The 26,949-nt window shown below is 41.4% G+C and overlaps 1 protein-coding gene and 1 pseudogene across 13 annotated transcripts in view; both read left to right on the forward strand.

Annotated features, from left to right (window-relative positions):
• The window catches only part of ANK3 (ankyrin 3), a 436,797-nt gene that overhangs the window by 294,957 nt on the left and 114,891 nt on the right, over positions 1 to 26,949 (forward strand). For all 13 annotated transcript variants that reach the window (XM_075257454.1, XM_075257453.1, XM_075257455.1 and 10 more), the window contains 3 exons: positions 1,202 to 1,300; positions 5,096 to 5,194; positions 8,425 to 8,622. In XM_075257454.1, the coding sequence (XP_075113555.1) occupies positions 1,202 to 1,300; positions 5,096 to 5,194; positions 8,425 to 8,622 (396 nt within the window). The remainder of the gene's footprint in view (positions 1 to 1,201; positions 1,301 to 5,095; positions 5,195 to 8,424; positions 8,623 to 26,949) is intronic.
• On the forward strand, positions 14,795 to 14,871 carry LOC142183645 (U2 spliceosomal RNA; annotated as a pseudogene).

Consider the following 26,949-nt stretch of genomic DNA (forward strand, 5'->3'; position numbering starts at 1 on the left):
AGAAAAATGTACAGTACAATATGCGAGAAGTAGAGCAGAACTAACATACCTGAAGGAAAACTCGCAACCATATTCTGCACTGCAGTTGATTTGTCTACATTAAACATTCATGAATAGTGTATACTAGAGAAAATATGTTGTGTAACGGCAAACACGAAGAGGTTCCCGGATGTAACACTTACACGTATATAACAACTATGTGCATACAACTCATACATGGCTTGTAATTCTACATTGGCGTGTATTATTATAATTGTTGCAGTTAAGACCATTATATATCGTAGTCTGAGTGACAAGTCAAGATGGTTACTATCTATTCAATGATCCCTTTTAGTGTCCTCCTCCTCCCATTTCTGTCCTCCTATACAATCTATCCCCATAAACTGACGTGAAGATTGCCACTTCTACTTAAAGAGGTACTACTGGAGTTGAGAAAATATACCGTACCTAAACACAAGCCAGCAGAACATCTTCGAGGCAGTGGCGTAACTACCGCCGTAGCAGCAGAGGCAGCTGCCACAGGGCCCGGGACATTAGGGGCCCGGCGACAGCCGCTACTGCTGTGTTTTTTTTTGTTTTTTTTTTTTTTTTTAATAGGCCGTTACCGGTTGGAGTTACTCTATATATATGCTTACCAATTCTGTTGAACCCCCACAGAATACCCAATCTAGCTGACGGGAACTGTACATAGCCGTTAAGAGCTCTGTTCCTATTTGGGTGAATGGGGGCAGAGCTGCCACTGTTGCATTGGTATTTGGGAACTATATCAGAGTTGCTTCTGGCTGTATACACTATATACACCTACCATTAGCTGGATTAGCTCAGTGTGGGGTTGGGGTGTCTAACCTTCACCGATCAGATACTGATGACCAAACAATGAGCAACCTTTTTAATGTGGTAAGGCCACATTAACTTCAAGTTACATAAAGTACTTCATTACTATGTGAGTACCATAGACAGAATATGGCTGACACAGGACGCTTCCCTAACAATGATGGGGAATGTAGTAAGACTCACATTTCATACATACATATAACAGTATTGTGGGATAAGGTTGTTGATGATTTCCATCGTTGCTCTGACTTCTATTTATGATGGGTTTTGTTGAATATGCTGTCTGTACTAAGCAGCATGTGTTATACCTTATTTTCTTTGACTTTACATATATACATATTGATTTTGTGTTTTTCTCCCTACCTAGAATGACATTACTCCCTTACATGTGGCTTCCAAGAGAGGCAATGGTAATATGGTGAAACTTCTGCTTGATCGAGGATCCAAAATCGATGCCAAAACAAGGGTAAGGCAATACAAGACCTACCAAATGATGTGATAAAATTATAGCTGTGGGATCGCCCAGACTTTTAGTTGGCATTGTCTGTGGTTGAGTAAGGATCATTTTCCACTAAATTGGAAAAATTTAGACAAATCTCATTTTGCTTGAGGGGGCGCCTGAATGCCCTCACTGACTGCTGTGAATAAGGGATGGGGTCGCGGCAAAAAATTTTTTTAAAAAGTATGCCAAAAGTTATTGGTATAGATTGAGTAAATGAGGCCCTGTGGGTATATTTAGAGTGCCTATGCCGAAGGTTGCAGAAACACTGCATGTGAGCTTAGTCTAACAAGTCAATTTTCCCTGGTAGGTTCCCTTGGAAATTCCCGAACATTCAGGGCAGAACTATGAAGTCCGCAGCACTTAGAAACACTACTTACAGTGAAAAAAAAATACATGAAAGTCTGTTTATCAAAAACAAGTTCAGAGTATTTCCAGCTCTTGAGAGCCCCAGAACACCACACAGATATCATACATTTTAATGAGAGCGTCCGGAAGGCAGAAACATCTTTGACGCTGGTGCTGAATATGCATTTAGCATATACAGTAACTCGCACATCATGTCTTACGTAAAGCTGATGCTGCAGTATTGATTTTTTTGGAAAGAAGCCAGTCTTATTCTTCATGCATTATATATTATCCAACCACCACAGAGAGGCCGAGAGGTGGGAGATCACCTGTGAGAGTGGATGACTTCCCTGCCTGACGCCATATTGCTCAGCACTCAGATACAGTGAAGATCTAGGCTTTTATTTGGCCACAATCATCCTGTATACGAGGAAGCCTTTTAATGTCATAGTCATTTGCTTACTTTACACAGCCGCTAGAGTAAATGCAGCAGCTCCCGAGGAACCCTGGAGCTGGACAAGAGTAGTATCTCGCATGTTTTTAGGCTTTTTGCCCAATGTATATCTAGCTCAAAGTGATTTCTTTACAGATGTTAACCGTTTATATATTTAATAAGACCCTTCTGCCATAGGGATCCTTCCAGCCCTCTTACTGCAGCAGTGGCAGCATGCTACGGCCCTGGAGGCGTACAGCCACTGACTAGAGACTTAACAAGGTTCATTACCAGAGGGTGACATTAGTCAAAAGCTGTCTTAATACATATGTGCAAATGTTAAATTGCTCACAGTTGTTATAGAAAAAAAATAAGATACAGCCTGTTATTGCTAGACAAGGTCATATGAAATGTATGAAGGTTATGTCTGTCTGTCTATCTTTGTTCCTATCTATCTATCTATCTATCTATCTATCTATCTATCTATCTATCTATCTATCCAGGTTTTATTTATATAACACATCACATTATATCAAACAATAGGCGTGTGGGCCAAGCTCATAAGAGCTTACAATCTTTCTTTATTCCAGCTAGGATTATTGATGACATTATCAATTGTGCATCATTACATCAATCCATATATCTATTATTAATGCCTAATGTATCAGTCCTTTAAAATATGTTTTTCCAATCTATTCATCCATTTATCTGTCTTTCTCTTATCTGTCTATCTATCCATCTGGTTAATTTTCTGATCTATAATCTCTCCATTAGTCCCTGCTTTTTCTGATTTAACCACTCCATCACAAAAATAGCACAATGTGATAAGATCGGAGCTCACCCTCGGACTCAAAAAGTAAAAATACATGCCACAAAATATGGATAGAACTCCAGCAATATAGTGCAAAAAAGTGTTTTTCCTCAACCATACAGGCTTAACATTCTCCATTGTAAGGGCCAAAACATTGCTGTATGGGAAAAATTTTTGCACAATATTGTTAAAGCTGGGCCCATTTTCCCCCCATTTTTATCTCTTTCTCTCATCTATCTATCTATCTATCTATCTATCTATCTATCTACCTACTATCTATCTATCTATCTATCTATCTATCTATCTATTTATTTATTTATCTTCTATCTATCTATCTATCTATCTATCTCCTATCTATCTCCTATCTATCTATCTATCTATCTATCTATCTATCTATCTCCTATCTATCTATCTATCTATCTATCTATCTCCTATCTATCTATCTATCTATCTATCTATCTCCTATCTATCTATCTATCTATCTATCTTCTATCTATCTATCTATCTATCTATCTATCTATCTTCCTACTATCTATCTACCTACCTCCTATCTATCTATCTATCTATCTATCTATCTCCTATCTATCTATCTATCTATCTATCTATCTATCTATCTATCTATCTACCTGTCTATCTGTCTGTCTATCTATCTCATATCTATCTACCTATTTTGCTTCACTCCAACTATCATCATTGATGACATTATTATCAATTTATCTATTCATTTTATCTTTCTATCATCATCCTTTCATTCAATCCATCTCTGATCTCTGTCCATCTTTCTCTAATCTATCCACCCATCCATCTTTCTCCGATCTATCCTTCCATTTTGACTATAACTATCATTATTGATGGCATTATCAACGTATCATTCTTTCTTTATAATTTAATCTTCTCTCTTTCATATCTGACTATCCATCCATCAATCTGACTATCTATATATCTATCCTTCTGTGAGCTGCTCATCCACCTGTCAGCCTCTTTCTCTGATCTATCCATCTTTCCATTTATCTGTCTTCACCTCACCATTATAAGCTATTTATCTATCACATCATTCTATATACCTTTCTAACTTCATCTTTGCACTCTCTGACCTTTGGCTGTCTAACTTTCCATCTACCTTCATTCCAAATATCATGATTTATGACATTAAAGGGGTTGTCCGAGTCTTTTATTTTTAAAGTATATGGATGCTGCAAATGGGACCAGTAAAATAATAATAATAATAATAATAATAATAATAATAATAAATGTACTCACCTCTCCCCGGTCCGCCATCCTCTGTCCTGATGTTCCATTTATGTGAGGTGATCTCTTCACTAAAGGCACATGACTGACTGGCTCCAGTACTTATGTGCAGTTTGTGAAGGGGTCACTGCTGAGACCTGTTTTTGGCTACATCGGTCACCTCACACAAATGGGACATCACTGGTGACGTCAGCCTGTAGATAGCAGCCACCATGAAAACAGGGGACCAAAGAAAGGTGAGTACATTTTGTATTATTTTACTGGCTTCATTTGCAGCACCTGTAATCTTTAAGAAATTGACAATCCCTTTAATTAATCTATCTATCTATCTATCTATCTATCTATCTATCTATCTATCTATCTATCTATCTATCTGTATACCAAATGTGCCTCATGTACTGTATAGTAATATAATTCCATGTTACCCTTAGTAAATAGATGGGTGTTTCAGAAATTTCTCAGAATCTTAATGACGCTCAGGTTGTTCTCCATTTTTAAACCCAATGAGAGAATCTTTGCCTAAAATATTGTGTATTCTGTCAGACAGCTACTTGATTTGCATCAGATCCCAAGGGCGTATATGATTATATGGTGATCTTATTATTTAAGCAGTACTGCCACTCAGTGGATACAGCAGGTATTACAATATCATTGTACCGCACATGATTTCTAAGGATGTGAAATATATTGAATATTCTGGATTCTGGATCAGGATATGTCATCTATGTTGAAATGAAACCTGAAACACCCTTTGTACCAGACAGAAGAAATGAACATTGTTAATACAGGAGACATTAGAATTCTAAAGGAGAGTGCAGGACTTTACTGTAGATGATCCATTGTGTTATGTAATGGTTCACTATCTATGGAGTGAGATAGGCGAAGCTACATAATCTTTATACTATGTATTGTCTGGTTACAGGACGGCCTGACGCCTCTTCACTGTGGAGCCAGGAGCGGCCATGAGCAGGTGGTGGAAATGCTGCTGGAAAGAGGTGCTCCTATTCTTTCCAAAACCAAGGTTTGTTTCAAACTTATCTACATTAGTGTTTCTAGAGATGTAAGATAATCCTTTAATAGTCCCACAGTGGGGAAATTTCAGATTTGTATTCCCTGTTCAAATATATTACATGAAAAGGACTCTCAAGGCTATGGTCATACATTGTCCTGCACCCTGGGGACGAGGCATGAACCACTAAGAAGCTCCGGCCTCTTAGTAAGTCTAGCACATATAGAATTCTGTCAGAAATACAATAGTAAATGAGGGCCATTGTTTTAAACACAGACTCCCAAAATTAGTGTAGTGTAATGTTAGAGAACACAGCTTTGTTGCAAAGTTATATGTTCCCCTCCTGTTTGCTCCTCTGATACACTCTGTTTGCTTTATGAACAGGAGGTCAAATTCACAATGCAAGTCTATTAGAGCCTCTGACTGACAGACTTGTATTGTAAGTTTGAGTTCTTTTTCAACCAGCAGGAGTTCAAAGCATCAAAGAAGAGCTCAGGGCTCCATATGGGAGCACATAACTTCAAAATTAAGTTGTCAGTAAGATAACTGTATGCTACACACAGCTCATTTTTCAATGAAGGGAAGAAAACTATTCAATGACTATTGGCTACATATAGTTATGGGAACACTATTACTTTTGATTGATTGTTTTTCTTTGATTGTTTTTTGTTTTCTATTGTCTTTTCCTTTACCATCCTATTGTCTGATAATCCCTCCAATTGCAAATAAAATCTGTGTCATATACCTACAGACACAGGATCCAGACTGGTGTAATTCATGTCAGAGACAAGGAATCTCTCATGAGAAGTGTTGTGTGCCTGTATACCACGAAGCTTGTCCAAGATAAATGTTTACATGTTTGTGGATTCCTCTTTATCCAGACCAAACTGGTCTTATTGGGAAATAATAAGATTTAAAAACCAGTTAAACCTGTCTGTAATGGATTCCACTAAACTGTTTCCAAGCCATGGCGCATACATTTATGCTGGCTCTTGTTCCATCACACTGTAAACAGATCTAACAGCCGTGTGTAGAGCTGAAATCCCAAAAGTGATCCCCTTATGCAAGGAGGAAACAAGGCACTTTAAATTTAGTCTATCACCAAAACTCAGCAAATTAACTGAATTAAACAGTGTTTTCCCTATGTGAATTGATTCATCCCTTGCGGAGTATTGCTGTAATGAGGGTGTTGCCGTAAAGAAGTAAATGGCAATGCCCTCAAAGATCCAAGAGACTCCTTCCCATATTGACAAAAACAGCAGTATCTCAGCAACGGAGGCACTGCTTCACAAGCGGAAACACTGTTTAATTCAGGTCACCATAGTCTATTGACAGTATGCTGACAGACTCCCTTTAAATAATCTGTTCCATATAGTGACAGATCACAGAGATGCACTGACATGTTGGGTACCCTGCTGCAGTAGTATAGAGGTGATTGACATAAAGACCTATGATGTTATAATATTGCTTATAGCAGAGTCGTATGGTGTACTCTGGTATTCATTTAGTTAGTGCAGTTGCTTTATGATTATATTACACTAATATGCCCTAAATAAAGTCTATTGACAACCCACCACCAAGTTACACTGACAATAAAATGTCTAGTTTAAAGCAAATATGTCCCAGTAATTGATTCCAACCATTTGGAGAGCAGGATGTGATCGTGGGAGAAAAACTGGGTTTTGTGATATAGAGGCATTTCAGAGTAAAAAGCAGAATAAGGGCACATTCCCTTGACTAAGTTTCAGCCATTAAATTTGGTCCATGTGTTGGCCAGATTTACGGGTCTGCACCTTATGCTGCAAGGCGGACTCTTAGCAGTATATATAGCTATGCTTGTAGGAGTCTTTACCTCTCAGAGACATACTGTCCTGTACCAAATATAGTATGGGACAATATATCGCTGTGAGGCAGGAGTGAATAGATAAGTATAATGCTAGGAGTCCTTCTCCCCGCATACAGTGCAGGCCAGTAAATCTGGCTAACACATGGACTGAGTTTCATGGCTGGTGTTGTGAATGTGCCCTAATGCTAGAAGCACACAATGGTGTACATGTGCCTGATCTGTGGTGAAACGGCATGGTCAAAACATAGATAACATGTGTGAGCAGCTTGTGCCTCCAATAACTCATTCATTTCTTCTAGTGAGTCCATGCCACAAAAAGGACATGTATAGGACCAATCCTTGCTCCTGCTCACGGCCGCCTGCGCTTCCCCTTTTGCGGCAGCAGAGGTGGATTTGAGCAGGATCGGGAAGTGAGGCCGCAGACCAGCGAACCCCACAAGCACTTCTATCATTATACTCTTTTATGTTTGTATCCTCACCTGGGTCTCCGATCATTATACTTTGGGGTATAATAATTGTTCATGGTGGTCCACTGTGGGGGTTAATACTGTGTGCAGGGGCCACTATAGAGCATAATAGTGTGTGTAGGAGCCACTATGGAGCATAATAGTGTGTGTAGGAGCCACTATGGAGCATGATAGTGTGTGTAGGAGCCACTATGGAGCATGATAGTGTGTGTGTAGGAGCCACTGTGGAGCATAATAGTGTGTAGGAATGCAGTTATTTTACTTTTAGACTTAGTATTTTATTATGATTACATCCTGTTTATTGTATTGTTACTTTTTTATTACATCATATTCAAGTTACAGAGAATATATTTACATAGGTCACTGTATAGATTTTAAATAAGTCTGCCCATGATAAATATTGATGATATAGAATAGACATGCCAACAATTTCTGATCATTGTAGACATTTCTCTAAAACAGCACATCCCTAGACCAATGGTGGTGTAATGAATTCCCATACAGTTCCATTTAAACTAGCATCCAGGAGACCTGACCTATAGCAATGCTTCTTGTATTAACAAACAGGGAAGATCAGAATGTCAGTATTACAACAAGGACTGACACAACCACAGAGAAATAGGTGAAAGGGATCAAAGGGAAAACAAACTCCTATAGACAATGGAATGGTGAAGAATTATTGTTTGTCACCCAAAATCTACCACCTGTGTAGAGTACCAGGATGAGTAGAATATTAAAGATAATTTAGGGACAACCTATCAGTTTGTCTTCCATTAAAATGTAAAGTGGGATGGGTTGCATACAGCTCTTTTTAGGCAAGTAAACTTGCCAAATCTCCATGTTTCTGTATATACACACAGGTAGAGTATTGTAAACTCCTATTTACCTATATGCCACACCTGTAACTCACCTTGCTTGTTTGTTTACAGAACGGACTGTCACCACTACACATGGCAACCCAAGGAGATCACCTGAACTGTGTCCAGCTCTTGCTGATGCATAATGTACCTGTGGACGATGTCACCAATGACTATTTAACTGCACTACATGTTGCCGCACACTGTGGCCATTACAAGGTCGCTAAAGTCCTGCTGGATAAAAAAGCCAATCCTAATGCCAAAGCACTGGTGAGTGCACTTCATTTAAGCCTGCTTTATATTGTATGCTCCTCTATAAAGATATATATATATATATATATATATATATATATATATATATATATATATATATAGCGTACTAAAATTATAAGTGTGAAAGTTTGGATGTTTAGATGTTTGTTACTCGAACATGCAAAAATAGCTGAACGGATTTGGATGGAATTTGGCACACAGTTTCTAACTTCGATTGACACATAGGCTACTTTTTATCCCGGTAAATGACATGGCTTCACGACTGTTATGAATTTATGTTATATACTATATTACACTGCTGTTGGCAGCAGCATTATCTCAGTTAATTGGAGGTTGCTGATAAAGCCAGGTCTGTTATCTCTCTATGTAAACACACAGCTAACCCTGAGTCCATTGTGTACTTGCATTTGCATATTATCTGATCTGCTCCAGGCAGTGTGCTGACACACTAGATGGGGAAACATCTTTAACCCAAGTTGGCAGTTTGCCAATTTTAAACATGCCAGGAGTAAGAAAATCTAATTTGTCGCAAAATTCTAAAACAACGAGAGCTATGAAGGTAGCCAGAAGTGAACAGAGTTCTCCTCAAGCAGAACTTAGGGGGATCATCAACGCCGACACCACACTCATTATATGGTGTCCCAGCGAGCTGTTGAGATGCTGGCACAATCACGGGCACAGCGCGAAGAACGAGTTCAGCTGCAGGCCAGCTTGACAGCTGCCGGAGCAGGCGGATCATCAACGCCAACAACACGCTCATTATATGGCGTCCCAGTGAGCTGCTGAGATGTTGGTACAATCACAGGCACGGCGTGAGGAACAAGTTCAGCAGTGGGACAGCTTGAGAGCTGCCGAAACGCCGGAGCAGGTGAACCATCGACGGCACCAATTTGCAGAATATAGGCAGATCATTGATGCCAACAACATGCAGACGAAGTTGCGGGCAGAGGCTAGTATATGACCATGATGTCCAAGTACATGGATAATGCATGCAGTGATGTCACAAACATAATAACAATAAAACATACTGCATGTGTAATAAATAATGTCATCTTGCAGACAATTCACACCAATGTGGGTCTTTAGACTTTCTATACTAAATGTAAAACGTGTTTGTGTTGTAGTTTATCACCAGGTCCGAGTGTCTGACATTACCATAGTCACAGTCCGATGTCAAGGTTAAGATGCTTTTAGCACAGCCTGACACATCAGTGAGCACTGACTACATCACAAATGTTCCTTGTTATATTTTTTATGAAGTCAGCACTGGCAGAGATGTCAGGTTACATCAGTACCAAGTTTACTAGAGATTAGAGTCTTGGGTGCACTTACCATGTGATGTGTGGGCACCCAGCCCGCAACCTGCCAAGCAGAAGACCTCTTTTATATCTAAATACATGACTATGTAACTTTTGGGGAACATTTAAAAAATAATAATAATAATAATAGTCAGCTGAATGCTGAGAAATAAGTTAAACTATAGAAATCATAAAAATAAAAAAAAAAAGTTTTGACACCATTCAAGAAAACTAAAACTTCATTAATGTAAACTATTCCAGTTTTGAACAAGACAGTGCCTCTTGTCAGGTTCTTCTCTCCTCTCGGTGGCTGGTAGTCACTTTGTTGGGTGTGATTTATTATTTATGTCTGTCTCCAATGATTTCTTTTTAACTACAGAACATTACGGCACATCCAGTAACTTGGTTGCATCACTTTGCACATCAAATAATCTATTTCATACTAAATGGAATACCTGCGATTATAATATTGCTACTGTGGAAAATACACTGCCATGGGTAAATGCAGGATAAGGCTCTGTTTTTGAAGCCCATTTTGGGGGGATGTTGCACACTTCTGCCTTCTTCATCAGGCGTATATACATAGAATGGAGCAGAAAAATGCATGTGCAACCAGAGGCAAAACTATAGGGGTGCAGGGATAGCAGTCACTACCGGGACTGGTGGATGAGGAGGCCCAAAAGCAAAACACCAGTACTATACATAGCACACAGTAAGTGGGGGCCTGGAACTTCTAATTAGCCTCTGTGTGCAACCATTTCTCTATTCAAATAGGGGACACAGAGCCCCCTTTCTTGTAATTGATGGGGGTCCCAACTATGAGATCCTCACAGATCAAATACCTAGGACATTTATGGCATATCCACAGGCAGAGGACCATTAGGTGTTGTCCCATAAATATGAGCACATTATAGGCATTAGTGATTTTTCCCATCTGGGACATGTATGGCATATCCAAAGGCTGTACCCTAAATGTACTATAGATGTGGCTCCCTAGATCCCCATCTCACAGCTGCAGAAAGTTAAGAGTACACCATTCATACAAAGATGCTTGGGTATTCTCAGAAGTCCCATAGTCGTGACTGTAGAGAGCTACACGTGTGCAGTGTAATGCAACTAATGATGCTCTGTCTAAAGCAGTGCCCTAACGTTGGCTTTCCTTTTATAGTTGTGCATATACCAAAAATATTAAATTATATATATATATATATATATTAAAACATCATGTGCTGCTTCCTTTATTATGGCATTGCTAGTAACAGGAGTGATCTGCACTAGAGATGAGCGAACACTGTTCGGATCAGCCGATCCGAACAGCACGCTCCCATAGAAATGAATGGAAGCACCTGGCACGTACGCTTTGCCGGCGGCCGGTCGCTTAACCCCCCGTGTGCCGGCCGCTTCCATTCATTTCTATGGGAGCGTGCTGTGAGCGTGCTGTTCGGAACGGCTGTTCCGAACAGTGTTCGCTCATCTCTAATCTGCACCTATCTCAGGGCTACTGTGGCTAACCTTCCTGGGATACAGCAATGGGTAGTTGTTTGGTGCCAGGGGGATTCCATATGTCAGAATACTAATTTGCACAAAAAAAAAGCTCCAGTAATAACTTAGAATTATTTTCCTTCCTTTCCTACCTCCCAACAACCTGTCATCCATGTTTATTAGTTTCCATTCCTTTTTTCCAACTTGTTATATATTTTTAATGATAGCTGATCTTCTAGAAGAAAACAGAGGCCCCTTATCTGCAGGTTGTCGTGTGCTTCTATTCATGTCATATCAAGCTAACAAAGTCTCTGTGACATATAAAGGAAGTACGTTATGTCACAAGATTTCTGATTCACTAGGAAGCAAAGAGTAAATTAACTCCAGTATTTGTGTTTCTGTCAAGGATTGTATCTAAAAGAGGAACCAGGGCTGCTTTTATGTATAAAGTGGACATAACCAAATACAATGGTGCAGATATACCAATCTTGTCTGCAGTGCAAACTTGAAGGGGACCTTTCACCATCTCCACCAACTCCGGTGATATACATAGTTTAATAGGGGCTGCCCCACTGTTTCCAGCACAGTTGGAATTATTTTTTTATTTAGCCTCCATTGAGCAGTTAGTTTTGGTGCCTGATATGCTACTTAGGCTCTGTACTGTCAGGTGGGCGGTGTAGGGCAGGAGCAGGTAAGGGGTGTGATTCAGAGCTCCAATTAAAGGTGGACAGTGTCAGGCAAGAGCAGATAAGGGGTATAATTCTGAGCTCTGACACCGCCCTCCTGACAGTACAGAGACTATATAGTATATCAGGCACCAAAACTAACAATACTTACTGCTCTGTAACAGTGAAGGCTAAAGAAAAAAAATTCCATGAAACCCAAACAGGAAAGAAAGGGAAAATGGGCTACTAATGGATGGGCAAACACTTCTAAAGATCAGACTGATGTGTGGTCTAAAGTGATGGAGAAGTTTTTACCCCCCACCCCACAAAAAAAAAAAAAAAAAAAGCTCTGTTGGATGTTTTGTTCATAATACATTTTTGGTGATCTCTCACCTCATCATCTTCTCCTGATCTGCCCTGTTTCTTCCTTGCAAAGTTTACTTCCTAGCACTAGGAGATCCTGCATCTACATCACATATGTCCCTGGGTCATATGGGTTTGCAATGAAGACAAAATGTTTCTGAAAGTTTTTCATTTGGTGTTCCAAATTGGCAAAGTGGTCTAAAGTCATATTGACTTCCAGGCTTTAAAAAAATCAAATAATTGCTTTAAAGGGGTTTTCTGGCCCCAAATGGAGCATCCATAATGATGACCTAACCACAGGATACACCATCAGTATGTGATTTGTGGGGGGGTCCAACACCCGGACCCCATACAGATCAGCTGTTCCAGCAGTGTCCAGCTATCAGAAGCTAGTGCAGTGGATGGAGTGCGTACATTTCCCATCCACTGCACCAACTTCTGGAAGCTGATGGGGCAGCTGATCTGTGTGGCGTCTGGGTGTCAGAGCACTATGGATCACATACGGATCACCTGTGGAGTTGTCATAAATATAACATAATAATCCATTTGGGACCGAAAAACCCCTTTAAGCTAAGGCCCCTGTTGCAGAAATACACCTTTTTTGTTGCAGATTTTGCTGTGATTTTGAGCCAAAGCCAAGAATGGCTACCAATAGAATGGGAAATATATAGGAAGTTCTTATACTTCTACCTTCTTCTCAATCCATTCCTGGCTTTGTCTCAAAATCTGCAACAACTAAAAAAGCTGTTTTTCTGCAATGTGGAACTTGTCTTTAATGTTACTTACTTACCTATAGTTGTACATCTTGCCTTTTATGAAGTCAGTCCTATGGTCCTATTTGGTTATCCTGGTCAGTACAAAGATGTGAGAGGTTGTGTCTGTTGGAATAGTGCAGGAAGTTTATTCCTTACTATGCAGCTGTATAATTTATGCGATAGGAACTGCCGTTTATGTAATTCAGGAGATAACAATTTGTGTAAATAGGGACTGTATTTTTTTCCATGGTCATTGTATCACCAGATGACAGGAACAGGACGTATAGACCTCGTGGGAACAGAAGACTTTATTACTTCTTACTCAGAACTTACTTCCATCTGTCATATTACAGGCAGTTTACAACCCAGACAAAGGCTTAGAATTAAATGTCAGCTGGTGAGGAATCCCCATTACATGTATCACCCTATCGCTCGGCTCTGATGCTTCATCAGGTACCCACCTCATATCTTCACTATATGAGCGGTTAGGAGTCCCTGTGTACTAGACAAAAAAGGCATTCTCTTCTTAATACATTTTCAGAATTGTATTCAAGCACACTTTAGATCACGACTGGTTTATGAGAGGACAGCCCCTCCACCCAGTGTAATGTCCTGTAGTGGTCACTCCATGTAGTATTTTGTCCCTTAGTATCTCTCCACCCGGTATAATGTCTAATAGTCACAGCTCCACCCAATATAATATCCCTTAGCAGCCCTTCACACAGTATTTTGCCCCATACTAGTCAATCCACACTGTATAATGTCTCAGAGTAGCTCCTATGCTGATGACATGAAAAAAGGAAAATAAATAGGGATAAGTGAACCAGTTCTCTTTACAAATTTTCCCAAAAAAAGGGGCAACATGGTGGCTCAGTGGTTAGCACTGCAGCCTTGCAGCACTGGATTCCTGAGCTCCAATCCCACCAGGAACAACATCTGCAAGGAGTCTATATATTCTCCCTGTGTTTGCGTGGATTTCCTCCCATTCTACAAAGACATACTGATAGGAAAAAAAAGTACATTGTGATTCCTATATGGGGCTCACAATCTACATTATAAAAAAAAAAAATCCCAAAATTTCAGGTTTGCAGAGCCCCATATATATTGGGTTTGACCTCTCACAAACTACTATTGTAGTATAGCACTTTTTGGACCATTTAATAACTTATGCAACTGCATTGTATACTGTTTGATAATGCATCCACTCTTACCACATTTGTTTTATGGGGATAGTGTCACTCCTGGGAAGGTTGGACATGATGTTAAAAGGAGCTCCCCCTAGTGGGCAGCATAACTGAGGCACTGTCTCTTTATTTAAATATTGGGAGACAGATTTGCATATTCTTCCCATGATCCCCCACAGTGGAGCGACAATGGCTTAGTAAGACACCACACACCTACATGGTGGTTTCTCCCTAAGGAGTGAAAATATCCCCATAATCTGGTCTAGAAGCCTCTCACCTCTGCCAAGTCAGTCTTCTCTATGCTGGGCTGAAGAGATCCAATCAGATTGAATCAGCTGCTGTCCTCAGCTGAGAGACTGACTTGGTAAAATCCCACATCATTGCAGCAAAGGCCTCTGGGAAGGTTGGGCATGATGTTAAAGGGAGCTTCTTGGCCTTTTGGCTAAGATCAAGTGTAGTATCTGTTCTTATCAGAAGCTGAAAGTATGTGAAACCGCCTGAGGTCCATGGGGTAAAGGCGGGAGTAGACCGAAATCTGTGGAGATGGGAACGTGAGAACCACTTTGGGCATGTTGCTGGGGGATGCAGTTAGTAATCGGTTCCCCCTAGTGGGCAGCATAACTGGGGTACTATCTCCCTATTTATTTCTTGGGAGACAGATATGCATATTCTTCACATTTATTTTGGATGTTTATATGTATTATTGTGTAGTACTGCGTATAGCTTGAGCACTACTTAGGATAATACTATTTATTTCGGGGGTCCTTGAATGTTCCTTGGATCCTTACTCCCATGGTTGGATCTGCTATATGTGCAGGTGCATTTGAGATTATGGTTGTCAGTATGTCATCTTGCTGACTTGAGCTAGTTTCCCTGTACAGTTACATCATTCTTTGTATGTTTGTCCATTAATATGTATGTATGATCAATAAAATCCTTTTGTACTTTGGTACATCTTTGTTGCATAATTTGTGAGATACGTTGAGTGTCATCTTTACTTACACCCTTTGCTTGTTGGTAATTGATATGTCTTGGTAAGGACACGTAGGTTTGTGGGCCCTATGCCTATAATGGGACACCAGCCACTTGGCTGTTATTATTTTTCCCGTAGTGCTGTGTATATTGTTGTATCCTTATTGTAGTATAATAATATAATACGATGTAGTCTTATAAGTGGAGGTCCAGGGTACGTGAATAAAAATGACACAGGGCTCAGTGGTCCCTGACGTCATTCAGGTGGCCAAAAGAGGTCTGCAGAGTACAGGCATCCACGCTGGAAGAGACCCCAGACTATGATATGATATGCAGATTTGGTTTAGATGTGTTTGGTCCAAACCAAACCCCCAGGGGTGATACTAGCCTGTTTGCTGCCTGAGGCGAACTATAGAAAGGCAACCCCCACCAAAATAAAAATAATATACATATATACAATATATATATGTGTATAGCTACGCAGATATTTCTGGTTACATGATGGGGCCTCCCTAATTAGGATGGCACCCCCCCCCCCCCTTGGCAGATAAAAAAAAAAAAAAAAACACCACCACCCTTATTTAGCACCCCCCCCCCCTTTTTTTTTTTTTTATGGCCCCCACATAGTATACAACGCCCTTTGATTTGGACCATTAAATGGTATATGACCCTCTTTTCTGGTTGTCACCCAGCTTTTCTGGAATCCTGCACTACATAAATAAATCCTTTATCACTATACGGAAAGACTTTTTTGTGCAGACCCCAGTGGCTCTGAGACTTTTCACAGCTTTTCTTGAGTCCTGAATGGCAAAGGACTGCGTTATATAGAGATAGGGAATGTATACATTTATAACAAAGACAGACTTACCATTCAGGACACTAGAAAAGTGGAATATCAACCCATTTGGTTACAGTAACAGCTCCCACAGAGGTTTTCACTCTTTCTACAGCTTTCTACAGTATCAAATGGCAGTAAGGTCCACTTATCCAGTGCCAATGGATGTATAAATATAAAACAAGCTATATATGTTGTTCAGGGTACTAGGAAAGCTGGGTGAGCTGTGATGTACATCATATTAGTTGTCAACTAGCTTTTCTAGAATCCGAAATGAAAGTTGTGCCTACTTTAATGAGCATACAACAGGACAGATTTACCATTCAAGATTCTAGAAAAGTTGGATGACAACACTTGTGGTGAGCTGTTTAGGATTTACCCATGCCATTCAGGAGTCTTGGAAAGTTGAATGACAATAACTATAACAGGACTAAATCTCTACAATAGTGTCCCTTTATGTTGTGACTAGATTATAATAGGGGGCGCTATTGTATTGTGTTCATGATAACAATGCGATGTTGTCAGTGTGGAGAGTCTAACAATAAGATGTGATCAAATTGTCTCCACAATAAGGGTCCATTCACACGGAGTAACGCGAGGCGTTTTTTTGTGCTTATTTTGTGCTTATTTTTACGGCCATAAAAAGACATTTACATTGAGTTCTATAGTAAAATATGCCTGTATTTTTACGTCCGTAATTTTACGGGCGTGTTTTACTATAGAACTCAATGGAAACGTCTTTTTACGGCCGTAAAAATAAGCACAAAATAAGCACAAAAAACGCCTCGCGTTACTCCGTGTGAATGGACCCTAAAAGTACAACCTCTTATTTACTTATTTAGAAGTCGCTGCTTCTGGACAATCACAAGGTTGGTGTCTCTGATTCTAGGTTTAAACAACCTGGAGAAATACAAAAATTTGAAGGATTGTCTATTGTAAAACTATGTCTGCTTTCTTCCAGAAACAGAATCTTCGCTGTCATGTCTGGTATTGTAGCTCTAGTGTAATAAATGGAACTGAGCTGCAATATCAGGAACAACCCATGGACAGGAGCTGTGCTGTTTTTAGAAGTATGCGGCCATGTTTCTCTAACCCTCAACAAACCTCTTAAAGATCTATAGATGCTCAGACTACGCTCTGCCAAAGGTGTCCCTCTAAGTGCTCCCGGCGATCAGTGATCTGTGCTACCATCACCACCCGAGAACTGAGTGAGGGCCAGCCAGGCCAGCCAAGCCAAGTCAGCCAAGCCAAGCCAGCCAGAATCAAAGGGGATCATGCCTCTGGAGCTTACTTTCTGAGAGGGACCGCCTACCTGGCAGCCATTTTGAAAAATTGACCAATAGGAACGTGAGAATTTGCATAATTACCCAGAATCCTTTGCAGGAACTCTCCCTAAGCTAAATGAACGTTGAAAATAATATATTAAATGAAGGAAAAACTTAGAAAATGGCTAAAAAACTGGTCTGTGAAGTTAGTGGGCGGAGCCTCCTGATTCGGTCCTCTCCTGGCCTGGCTGCAGGGTCGCTGGGCCAGGATTCCAGCAGCTGAAATTTTGAGCAATCAAGAAAAAAAAAGTCTCTGATACATTTGGACAATATGGACCTTTTTTTTCACAGTTTATGGTCTTTATAAATTATAATGAAATTCTGAGAAACAGCCAAGACTATAAAGACTGGCAGCTGTCACTGCCCAGACTCAGTCACCACACTTAGCAGTACCACAAGGCCTCTACCAGTAGGCAGACATAGACCAGTCCACACTGATCTCAGGAGTGCAGAACACACTCTACAAGTAAAATGGGGCTGCAACCTCACAGGGACAACCTCAGAGCAACATTCATTGAGCTTAGGGAGAGTGAACGTAACTCAGGCAGTGCATTATGGGAATTTATGTAAATCTGAAGGTGTTTTTATTATAATCTTATTCCTGAGGAGGAGCCTCACATAAGTCCTCCTAGGGCATCTCACTACTTATGGTGCACCATGGACCAAGGCCCAATTACTCCATCAGCCTTCTTTTGCTTAAGTTCCTTAACGTTGCTTCTGTCCATGTTCAGACAAATCTCAAACATTTTCATAACTGTTGTAATAAATGAAACCGAGCTGCAATACTAAGCACAGCCCAATGGACAGGAGTGTTTTTTTGAAGTATGCAACCATGTTTCTCTAACCCTAAACAATTCCCTTAAAGATCTATAGATGCTCAGACTAATCTGACAAAAGTGTCCCTTTAAGTGCTCCCGGCGATCAGTGATCTGTGCCACCATCACCAGCCGAGAACCGGAAGATGGTCAACCAAGCCAGCCAGTATCACAGGGGATCATGCCTCTGGAGCTTAACTTCTGACATGGACCGCCTACCTGGCAGCCATTTTGAAAAATTGACCAATAGGAACGTGAGAATTTGCATAATTACCCAGAATCCTTAGCAGGAACTCTCCCTAAGCTTAATGAACGTTGAAAATAATATATTAAATGAAGGAAAAATGTAGAAAATGGCAAAAAAATTGGTCTGAGCAGTGTGTGGGCGGAGCCTCCTGGTTTGGACCTCTCCTAGCCTGGCTGCGGGGTCCCTGGGTCAGGATTCCAGCAGCTGAGATTTTGAGCAATTAAAAAAAAAAAAAAGTTTCATACAGGTTTGGGTAACACTGAATTTTTTTTTTTTTTCATGGTTTATTTTCTTTGTAACTTATAAATATTTTTTACAATAAAATTTAGAGAAACATCAAATACTATAAAGTCTGGTAGATGTTACTGTTGAGCATCAACCACCATACTTAGCAGCAACTCCAGGCCTCTTTTAGTTAGTAGTCATGGACCACACATAGCAGAAGCTCCAGGCCTCCACTTGTAGGCATCCATGAACTGCCCCCATATTGACTACAGGAGTACAGAACAAAGCCTATACATAAGTGGCAGCATCCTCACAGGGACAACCTCAGAGCAACATTCATTGAACTTAAGGAGAGTGAACATAACTCAGGCAGTGCATTATGGGAATTTATGTAAATCCAAAGGTCTGAAGGTGTTTCTATTATAATCTTATTACTGAAGAGGAGTCTCACATAAGTCCTCCTCCCAGGTCATCTCACTACTTATAGTGCACCATGGACCAAAGCCCAATGACTCCATCAGCCTTCTTGTGCTTAAGTTCCTTAACTTTGCATCTGTCCATGCTCAAGCAACTTCACAATTGGTTAACTTTATGAGGACACCCAGTTTTCTATCACTACATTCCCCTCTTTTTTTTTTTTTTTTTTTTTTTAAGGTGTCCAACTTTGCAACCAATGCATGTAAAATGTGGGAGCACCACCAAAAACCCCCCCAAAATTTACTGAACGTCCATCACCATAGGGAATTGGCACACAACTCCCCCTGATCTCTGGACCAAAAGGTACCAAGAGACCAACAACCTCATACATGGGTGCCTTCAGTGGGAAATCTATTTAACCAAAGGAGAGTTAAAGGCAATGCACCATGGGAAAGTATGTAAATGTGATGGGGGTGACAGTCTGCACGTGTTCATGTTCCAGAAGTCTGTACTGATCTCAGTTCCATCCTAGAGATTGGGGGAGGAGTAGTGCGGCACATTAGTGAAGGAATCACAAGGGACCCTGGCAATCTTTGGTCGTATGAAAAGTGGCCCTCGCTTTATACCACAGCTATTAGCAGCCTCTTTACCAGGGGGATTACTGAGCCGTTGTCCCAGCCCACTATTCATTAGGGCCTTATTCACATGACCATGCCCGTTGCTTGACTGTGAAAAATCAAATACTCAATAAGTGTTTGGTCAGGAGAAGTCCTATAGGGAGAGACAGTAAAGGGAGTCTTTAGACCATGAACACCCTGCTAAGAAATCTGGGAATATGTAAATAAGATATTAGTAGAAAATTATGACTGAAAGCTTCTTTATTAACAAGCCGCTCCAGGGCTCAACCAGCCGCCAGCCAGGAACCACACGGAGCAGCCGCTCCAGGGCTCAACCAGCCGCCAGCCAGGAACCACACGGAGCAGCCGCTCCAGGGCTCAACCAGCCGCCAGCCAGGAACCACACGGAGCAGCCGCTCCAGGGCTCAACCAGCCGCCAGCCAGGAACCACACGGAGCAGCCGCTCCAGGGCTCAACCAGCCGCCAGCCAGGAACCACACGGAGCAGCCGCTCCAGGGCTCAACCAGCAGACAGCCAGGAACCACACGGAGCAGCCGCTCCAGGGCTCAACCAGCAGACAGCCAGGAACCACACGGAGCAGCCGCTCCAGGGCTCAACCAGCACTCAACTAAGAAAAACACAGAGCAGCCGCTCTGGGCCTCATCCAGCAGGCATCTATTTAACCAAAGGAGAGTTAAAGGCAATGCACCATGGGAAAGTATGTAAATGTGATGGGAGTGACAGTCTGTTACATTCATGTTCCAAAAGTCTGTGCTGTTCTCAGTTCCATCCTAGAGATTGGGGAAGGAGTAGTGCGGCACATTAGGTGAAGGATACACGGCAACTTTGGCCATAACTCCTGTTGTGTGACAATAAAGGGACATATTGCTTTGTGTGATTGCAGTCACAGCGCCCCTGGGGTTAGAAGTGTCTCCCCTTACATTAGTGAAGGAATCACAAGGGACCCTGGCAATCTTTGGTCGTATGAAAAGTGACCCTGTGGCCCTCGCCTTATACCACAGCTATTAGCAGCCTCTTTACCAGGGGGATTACTGAGCCGTTGTCCCAGCCCACTATTCATTAGGGCCTTATTCACATGACCATGCCCGTTGCTTGACTGTGAAAAATCAAATACTCAATAAGTGTTTGGTCAGGAGAAGTCCTATAGGGAGAGACAGTAAAGGGAGTCTTTAGACCATGAACACCCTGCTAAGAAATCTGGGAATATGTAAATAAGATATTAGTAGAAAATTATGACTGAAAGCTTCTTTATTAACAAGCCGCTCCAGGGCTCAACCAGCAGCCAGCCAGGAACCACACAGAGCAGCCGCTCCAGGGCTCAACCAGCACATAGCCAGGAACCACACGGAGCAGCCGCTCCAGAGCTCAACCAGCAGACAGCCAGGAACCACACGGAGCAGCCACTCCAGGGCTCAACCAGCAGACAGCCAGGACCCACACGGAGCAGCCGCTCCAGGGCTCAACCAGCACTCAACTAGGAAAAACACAGAGCAGCCGCTCTGGGCCTCATCCAGCAGGCATCTATTTAACCAAAGGAGAGTTAAAGGCAATGCACCATGGGAAAGTATGTAAATGTGATGGGGGTGACAGTCTGTCTGTTACATTCATGTTCCAAAAGTCTGTGCTGTTCTCAGTTCCATCCTAGAGATTGGGGGAGGAGTAGTGCGGCACATTAGGTGAAGGATACACGGCAACTTTGGCCACAACTCCTGTTGTGTGACAATAAAGAGACATATTGCTCTGCAACTTCTTCACTAACAGAAGTGAATTGAGTCACATTGTGACCCAAAGGTTGTATGAAAAGTGGGCAAAGTGGCCCTGTGGCCTTCGCCTTATACCACGGCTATTAGCAGCCTCTTTACCAGGGGGATTACTGAGCCGTTGTTATAGCCCACCATTCATTAGGGCCTTATTCACATGACCATGTCCGTGAAAAATGGAAGAATCAATACATTTTTGATCAGGAGAAGTCCTATAGGGAGAGACAGTAAAGGGAGTCATTAGACCATGAGCACCCTGCTAAGAAGTCTGGGAACATGCAAATAAGATATTAGTAGAAAATGATGATTGAAAATTCCTTTATTAACAATCAGGAATAACCAAAAACAGGCGCCGAGTAACGCCCTGTGTGTTAGCGTTATAAAAAAAATGGACAGAGTAATAACAAGTGGTTGCTCACCTTTGGGGGTTGTGAGGGAGTCACAATTCCCATGGTAGACTTATCACCAATAACTGGTAGGATGATGGTGACAACAGCTCGACTCCTCTGTCACCTGAGGACATCAATAGTGTACTGTAAAAGGACCAGAAGGGATCCAACGGAAGCAGCGCCGGTCACACCAAACAACATCCATCCATCCGTTTTTTTTGTACACTAGCTAAAGGAGTGTAACCTCCGTAACGTGTGATGTACAGTGGCTTTGTGAAGATTCAATGAAGTATATCTGTTTAATACATCGTTGGTGTGACTGGCGCTGGTTCTGTTGGATCCCTTCTGATACTTGTAGTGTTGTAGTGAGGATGCAGGTCTTCTGGAATAAGTCCACTATGCGATAGTTACTTTTATAGATCAGAACACTTTATTCCATGCTTCCATCATGGTGCCCTGTCTAACAACTCCTCCCCCATTACTACCTCACTGTTGCTAGGCAGACAAAACAAAATAAGTAAGCAGAAAAGAAAATACAGAACATACTTATAACAACATCACAGTACTTTGTGCTGTTTGGATCTGGTTCTTTTACAGTACTTCATTAACTATCAGTCGTCCATCAGATATACAATATACTGCTACGCAGCGCAGACTGAATTACAGTATACAATACATAATGCATTCAACATACATAGCATACAGTGACATATACAGCAAAAACCTACACCACACACTGTGCTATCATACATGTAACTACCCTCCCATTAATGTACATTCAACAAAGACATCAGACATAATGGGGAGGGGGAATCACAGGCCCAAAGCTTTATTGAAGGACAACACGCAAGAGGAGGGGAAGGAAAGGGGTTTCAGTTCTCGTCTTTCTTCGCCATTCAGGCTACCCATGATAGAATCGTCCTGTTGCCGACTGGTCTTAATAGAGTTCACTGTGAGACCTGGATCACACTCCAACAAATCCTTAGCTCGGATGAGCTTGTGTATTGTCTTTGGCTTCCAGAGATCGGGTTTGAGACTCTCCAGTTGGTCTCCATAGAACCGAGGGAAGGTCCAGTCAAAGGTGAACTTAGCCTCTTCTCTTTGCTGTCTGAGGTGGACTATAGAAAGGGACCCCCCCCCCCAAAAAAAAATAAATAAATAAATAAAATAAAATAAATCAAGTTTCCATGCTACTAGCTTCACACGCTGCTATTGCTCATGCTATTGCACAATACTCACATTACAAAACAGTTTTTGAGAATTCTTCTTACTGTATTCCTTCAGTATCAAAGAACAACATCTTGGCATTAACAATGAAAATAACTTCGCACGTCTTCTGTTTGGTGGATGGACGAGACCATGTGGCCCCCATTCTCTTTTATAGGAGCGCTGCAGATATCTGAGTACTGGACTTCGGCTATCTTTGGCACTCCCATCAAAGTGAATGAGAGTGTGGGTTCATCCATCCACCAAGCGATATACCTATATTCAGCCTGGCTGTGGTCAATCCCAATCCCAATGGGGGGGAAAAATACCCAATTTTCAGCCCCAGTGGTGGTCTCAGCAGACATACGCCATCAATCACGTATTTATCCTCTACCATTTAAGTGAATATAGTGCAGTAACATTTTGTGACTTGCAGGAGACGTCTCTGACTAATTGATGACATTTCCCTTCTCTTCCCTTTGGACCGCCATGACTTCTTCTTCCAGCTGTGACTTGTCTCTGTAAAGTTTGCAGCACAGACATCTTTGGCTCCTCACTTTTCCAGGCACCTGACCCACATTGTCCTAACCTACACAAAGCCCCCATCCTGCTGCTACCCCAATTATAAAATATATGATATAACCCCCCATAATGAATAATAGTCCCATCTTTATAATAATAATGTGCATGTGTACCCTGTATAAATATTGCCACTTATTAATATTGCCCCAAGTATTTCCTAATTAAAAAGTTTTCCAGGTCATTAAAAAAAAAAAAGATCAGTGCAGCTGAAAAAACCCAGGACCCCCACTGATCAGCTGTTTGAATGAACCCAGGTACCTGTGTAAGCACTGTAACCCCTTCTCTTTTTACATAGTGTAATTCATCTCATAGTGGTCATGTAATGTAACTACACCCTCGTCTATTAAACATCTATGTGGCAAGACTGTAATTACATCACATGATCACTATAAACAGACAGTGTGTGATATAAATAAGCGCCATAGCCCTTCATACAGCTAATAATTGGGGGTAGGGGGGCACTGATCTCTTATTGCTGATCTGTGCTAAGGATAGATCATCAATAAAATGAGCACGTCCCTGTTCTGCTGCTCCGGTGTTTTATTCCAGTGGAAGTCCCCACAGCTCTGCGACATCCCATGTCAGCGACTTCAGAGGTCATGTGCGGTGGGGACTTCCATCAGAAAAAAAACACTGGATTGGAATCTCAGGGGAGGATATAAACATAAAAACCAATGTTACTTACCTCTCCGGGGCTCAGCACACTCCCCGCTGCTTTCAGATCTCTTCAGTGTTGGTTCAGATGTCACACGGGCCAGGCCGGTGTCCCAATGCATCATGACGTCAGACCGGCCCACATGTCAGCTGAAACATCACCATGAGGGCCCGAAGCCTGCTGAGAGTAACACTGGTAACACAGGAGAGGTGAGTAACATTGGTTTTTATGTTTATCACTTCCCATGGCTTTCCGCTTACTCCGGGGTCTGAAAAGATCTCACAGCAGCTTCTGCTATAGGATGCGAAGGGGAAACAGAGACGGCTATGAGCAGGAGCGGGGATAGGTAAGTAAATAGGGCCCATTACCTGCTGGGGATACTCCAGCAGGTATGGCCTATTAAAAAAACAAACAAAAAAAACAAGTTATACTCTCCTACCTGCAATCCCTTGATGGAGCTGCCGCATCCTCTTCTTGACCCGCGCATAGGACATCTGTGTCTCAGCGCAGGAGACACAATGACATAATAGCATCGCTGCCTGCACTGAGAAACAGACGTCTCCTAAACCAACCCAGGACAGGTCTGTTCAGCTTTGCTTTTTGTTTTGGGCTGGTTTAGGTGAAATAAATAGTAAAAATGCCGCCCTCCAAACAGGCAGAAATAGTGTCGCCTGAGGCAGTCGCCTCATTAGGGGTGCACCCCTGCAAACCTCCAGGCAAATATTCACAAGATGAATGTTATGAGGTTCTCCCAACAATTACTCACGTCTTGTAGACTTCTGTGCCCCATAATATATGGGTTGATGTTGATACAGTTGATTACAAGGTTGGATTATAATGGGGGCAAATAGTCAATTTACTTGCTGTTGGGCTTCCTTGCAGACTCAGGCCTTGGACAACTACACATTTTGTCCTTATTATAATCCGCTCCTGGAATGGAGTCATAACATGTGGTTTGGATTGTATTTCAACAATGACGCAGCAAACATTTGTAAATATACCAATGTACATAATCTATGATATAGTGAATATATCCTTATGAGATGTCCAGCCATGTTTCTATATATTTACCGTACATAGATATATAAGAAACTTCTGTCTTGTCATTCTGCATTGGATTTAATCAATATCCTGCTCATTATACATGAATGTGCCTGATTACAGTAATTGAAACCACAAAGCAAGCGGAATTATGTAGCAGTGCCATGTGATGGTCTGTATGCTGCCATTACTAAACATCCAGCAATGCTACGCCATGGGTCACATTAGTACTATAATTGATGGCTTTATCTATAGCTTTACTGTATTTTTCAGCTTTACGAGTTCCTGTTGCTATGTACTTGTGCTGAGAATAGTAATAAAATCCCAACTTCTTATTATATGTCTTTGGAGAAGCACAGGAAAACTCAGTTGCCTTCAAGCAAACTAAGCTCACTGCATTCTGTTCAGTAACAGCACAGTACGCAGTAATATCCCATGTTAATATCCCTCTAACATGTTATCGTAAAAGGGTTGGAAAAAAAAAACGTATTGACACTTAGCAATAACCTGTACACACCTATTGAATTCCCTGCTGGCTCTTGTGTTGCTCTGGTGAGACCAGCGATTGGTTGTGGTGGTCATGAGAATGATGGATACGATGTCCTTATGCAGGACCGCAGGTGGTAGACAGTAGAGGAATTTAGCAGGTGCAGTCATGTCCTTATTTGTGGCCATTCCTTCCTTGCAGCCATTTCCTGAGCTGTGACCACTTTAAGGATCTATCAAGAAAGTAACCAGTCGCTTTGGACTTCAAGGGAGACTGACACCAGGAAACTCTGTATCCAGCATTATGTTGAGCACCGTCATAACTTTACATAGTCCAATAAATGCACCATTGAAAAGTAGTTATTAGAAATATGCAAATGAAGCTCAAGTGCAATGGGACCTTACCCTATCACACTTGAGCCTCCTTTGCATATTTCTTCAAACTTTTCTTTCAAGAAAATGGTGCCTATTCAGTTTCCTTGTGACCGATGCCCCTTAAAATGTCTAAAAGCCTCTGTCTAATCTCAGCTGCCTAAGATATTATCTCTTTAGCATGGGTCTAAATTTTAAAGATTAGTTTCAAAATTGAATGTATCAAAATATTTTGTGTTAGAAAGAACCCGGAAAATGTTTGTCTCACCATGCTACCTAAGCAGCACGCTTTCATTAAAGTTCGATCAGAGTACATCGCCATCATGCCAAGTCATCAGCACAGTTCAGTGGCGTGCAGCGTTATAAATTTCTATTTTCGCTGAGCTTGGGGAATTCTTGCCCTTGAAACACTGAAAAAAACTGTGGCAGAACAGCAAGTGGTGCTGAGCGCTAGAAGATCCTACAGAGAGCACCTAATGTGAACCTTAAAAACAGAGAAAGTCCAAAAGTATTCATTTATTATGTGCCTACACTAAAAAACTGGTATAAAAAAGTTGCAAACTGTAGATTTACAATGTTTTAAGCACCATTGATGGATAAATTATATGCCTG

The sequence above is a fragment of the Leptodactylus fuscus genome, chromosome 10 (genome assembly GCF_031893055.1).
Source record: "Leptodactylus fuscus isolate aLepFus1 chromosome 10, aLepFus1.hap2, whole genome shotgun sequence".
Lineage (NCBI taxonomy): Eukaryota > Metazoa > Chordata > Amphibia > Anura > Leptodactylidae > Leptodactylus > Leptodactylus fuscus.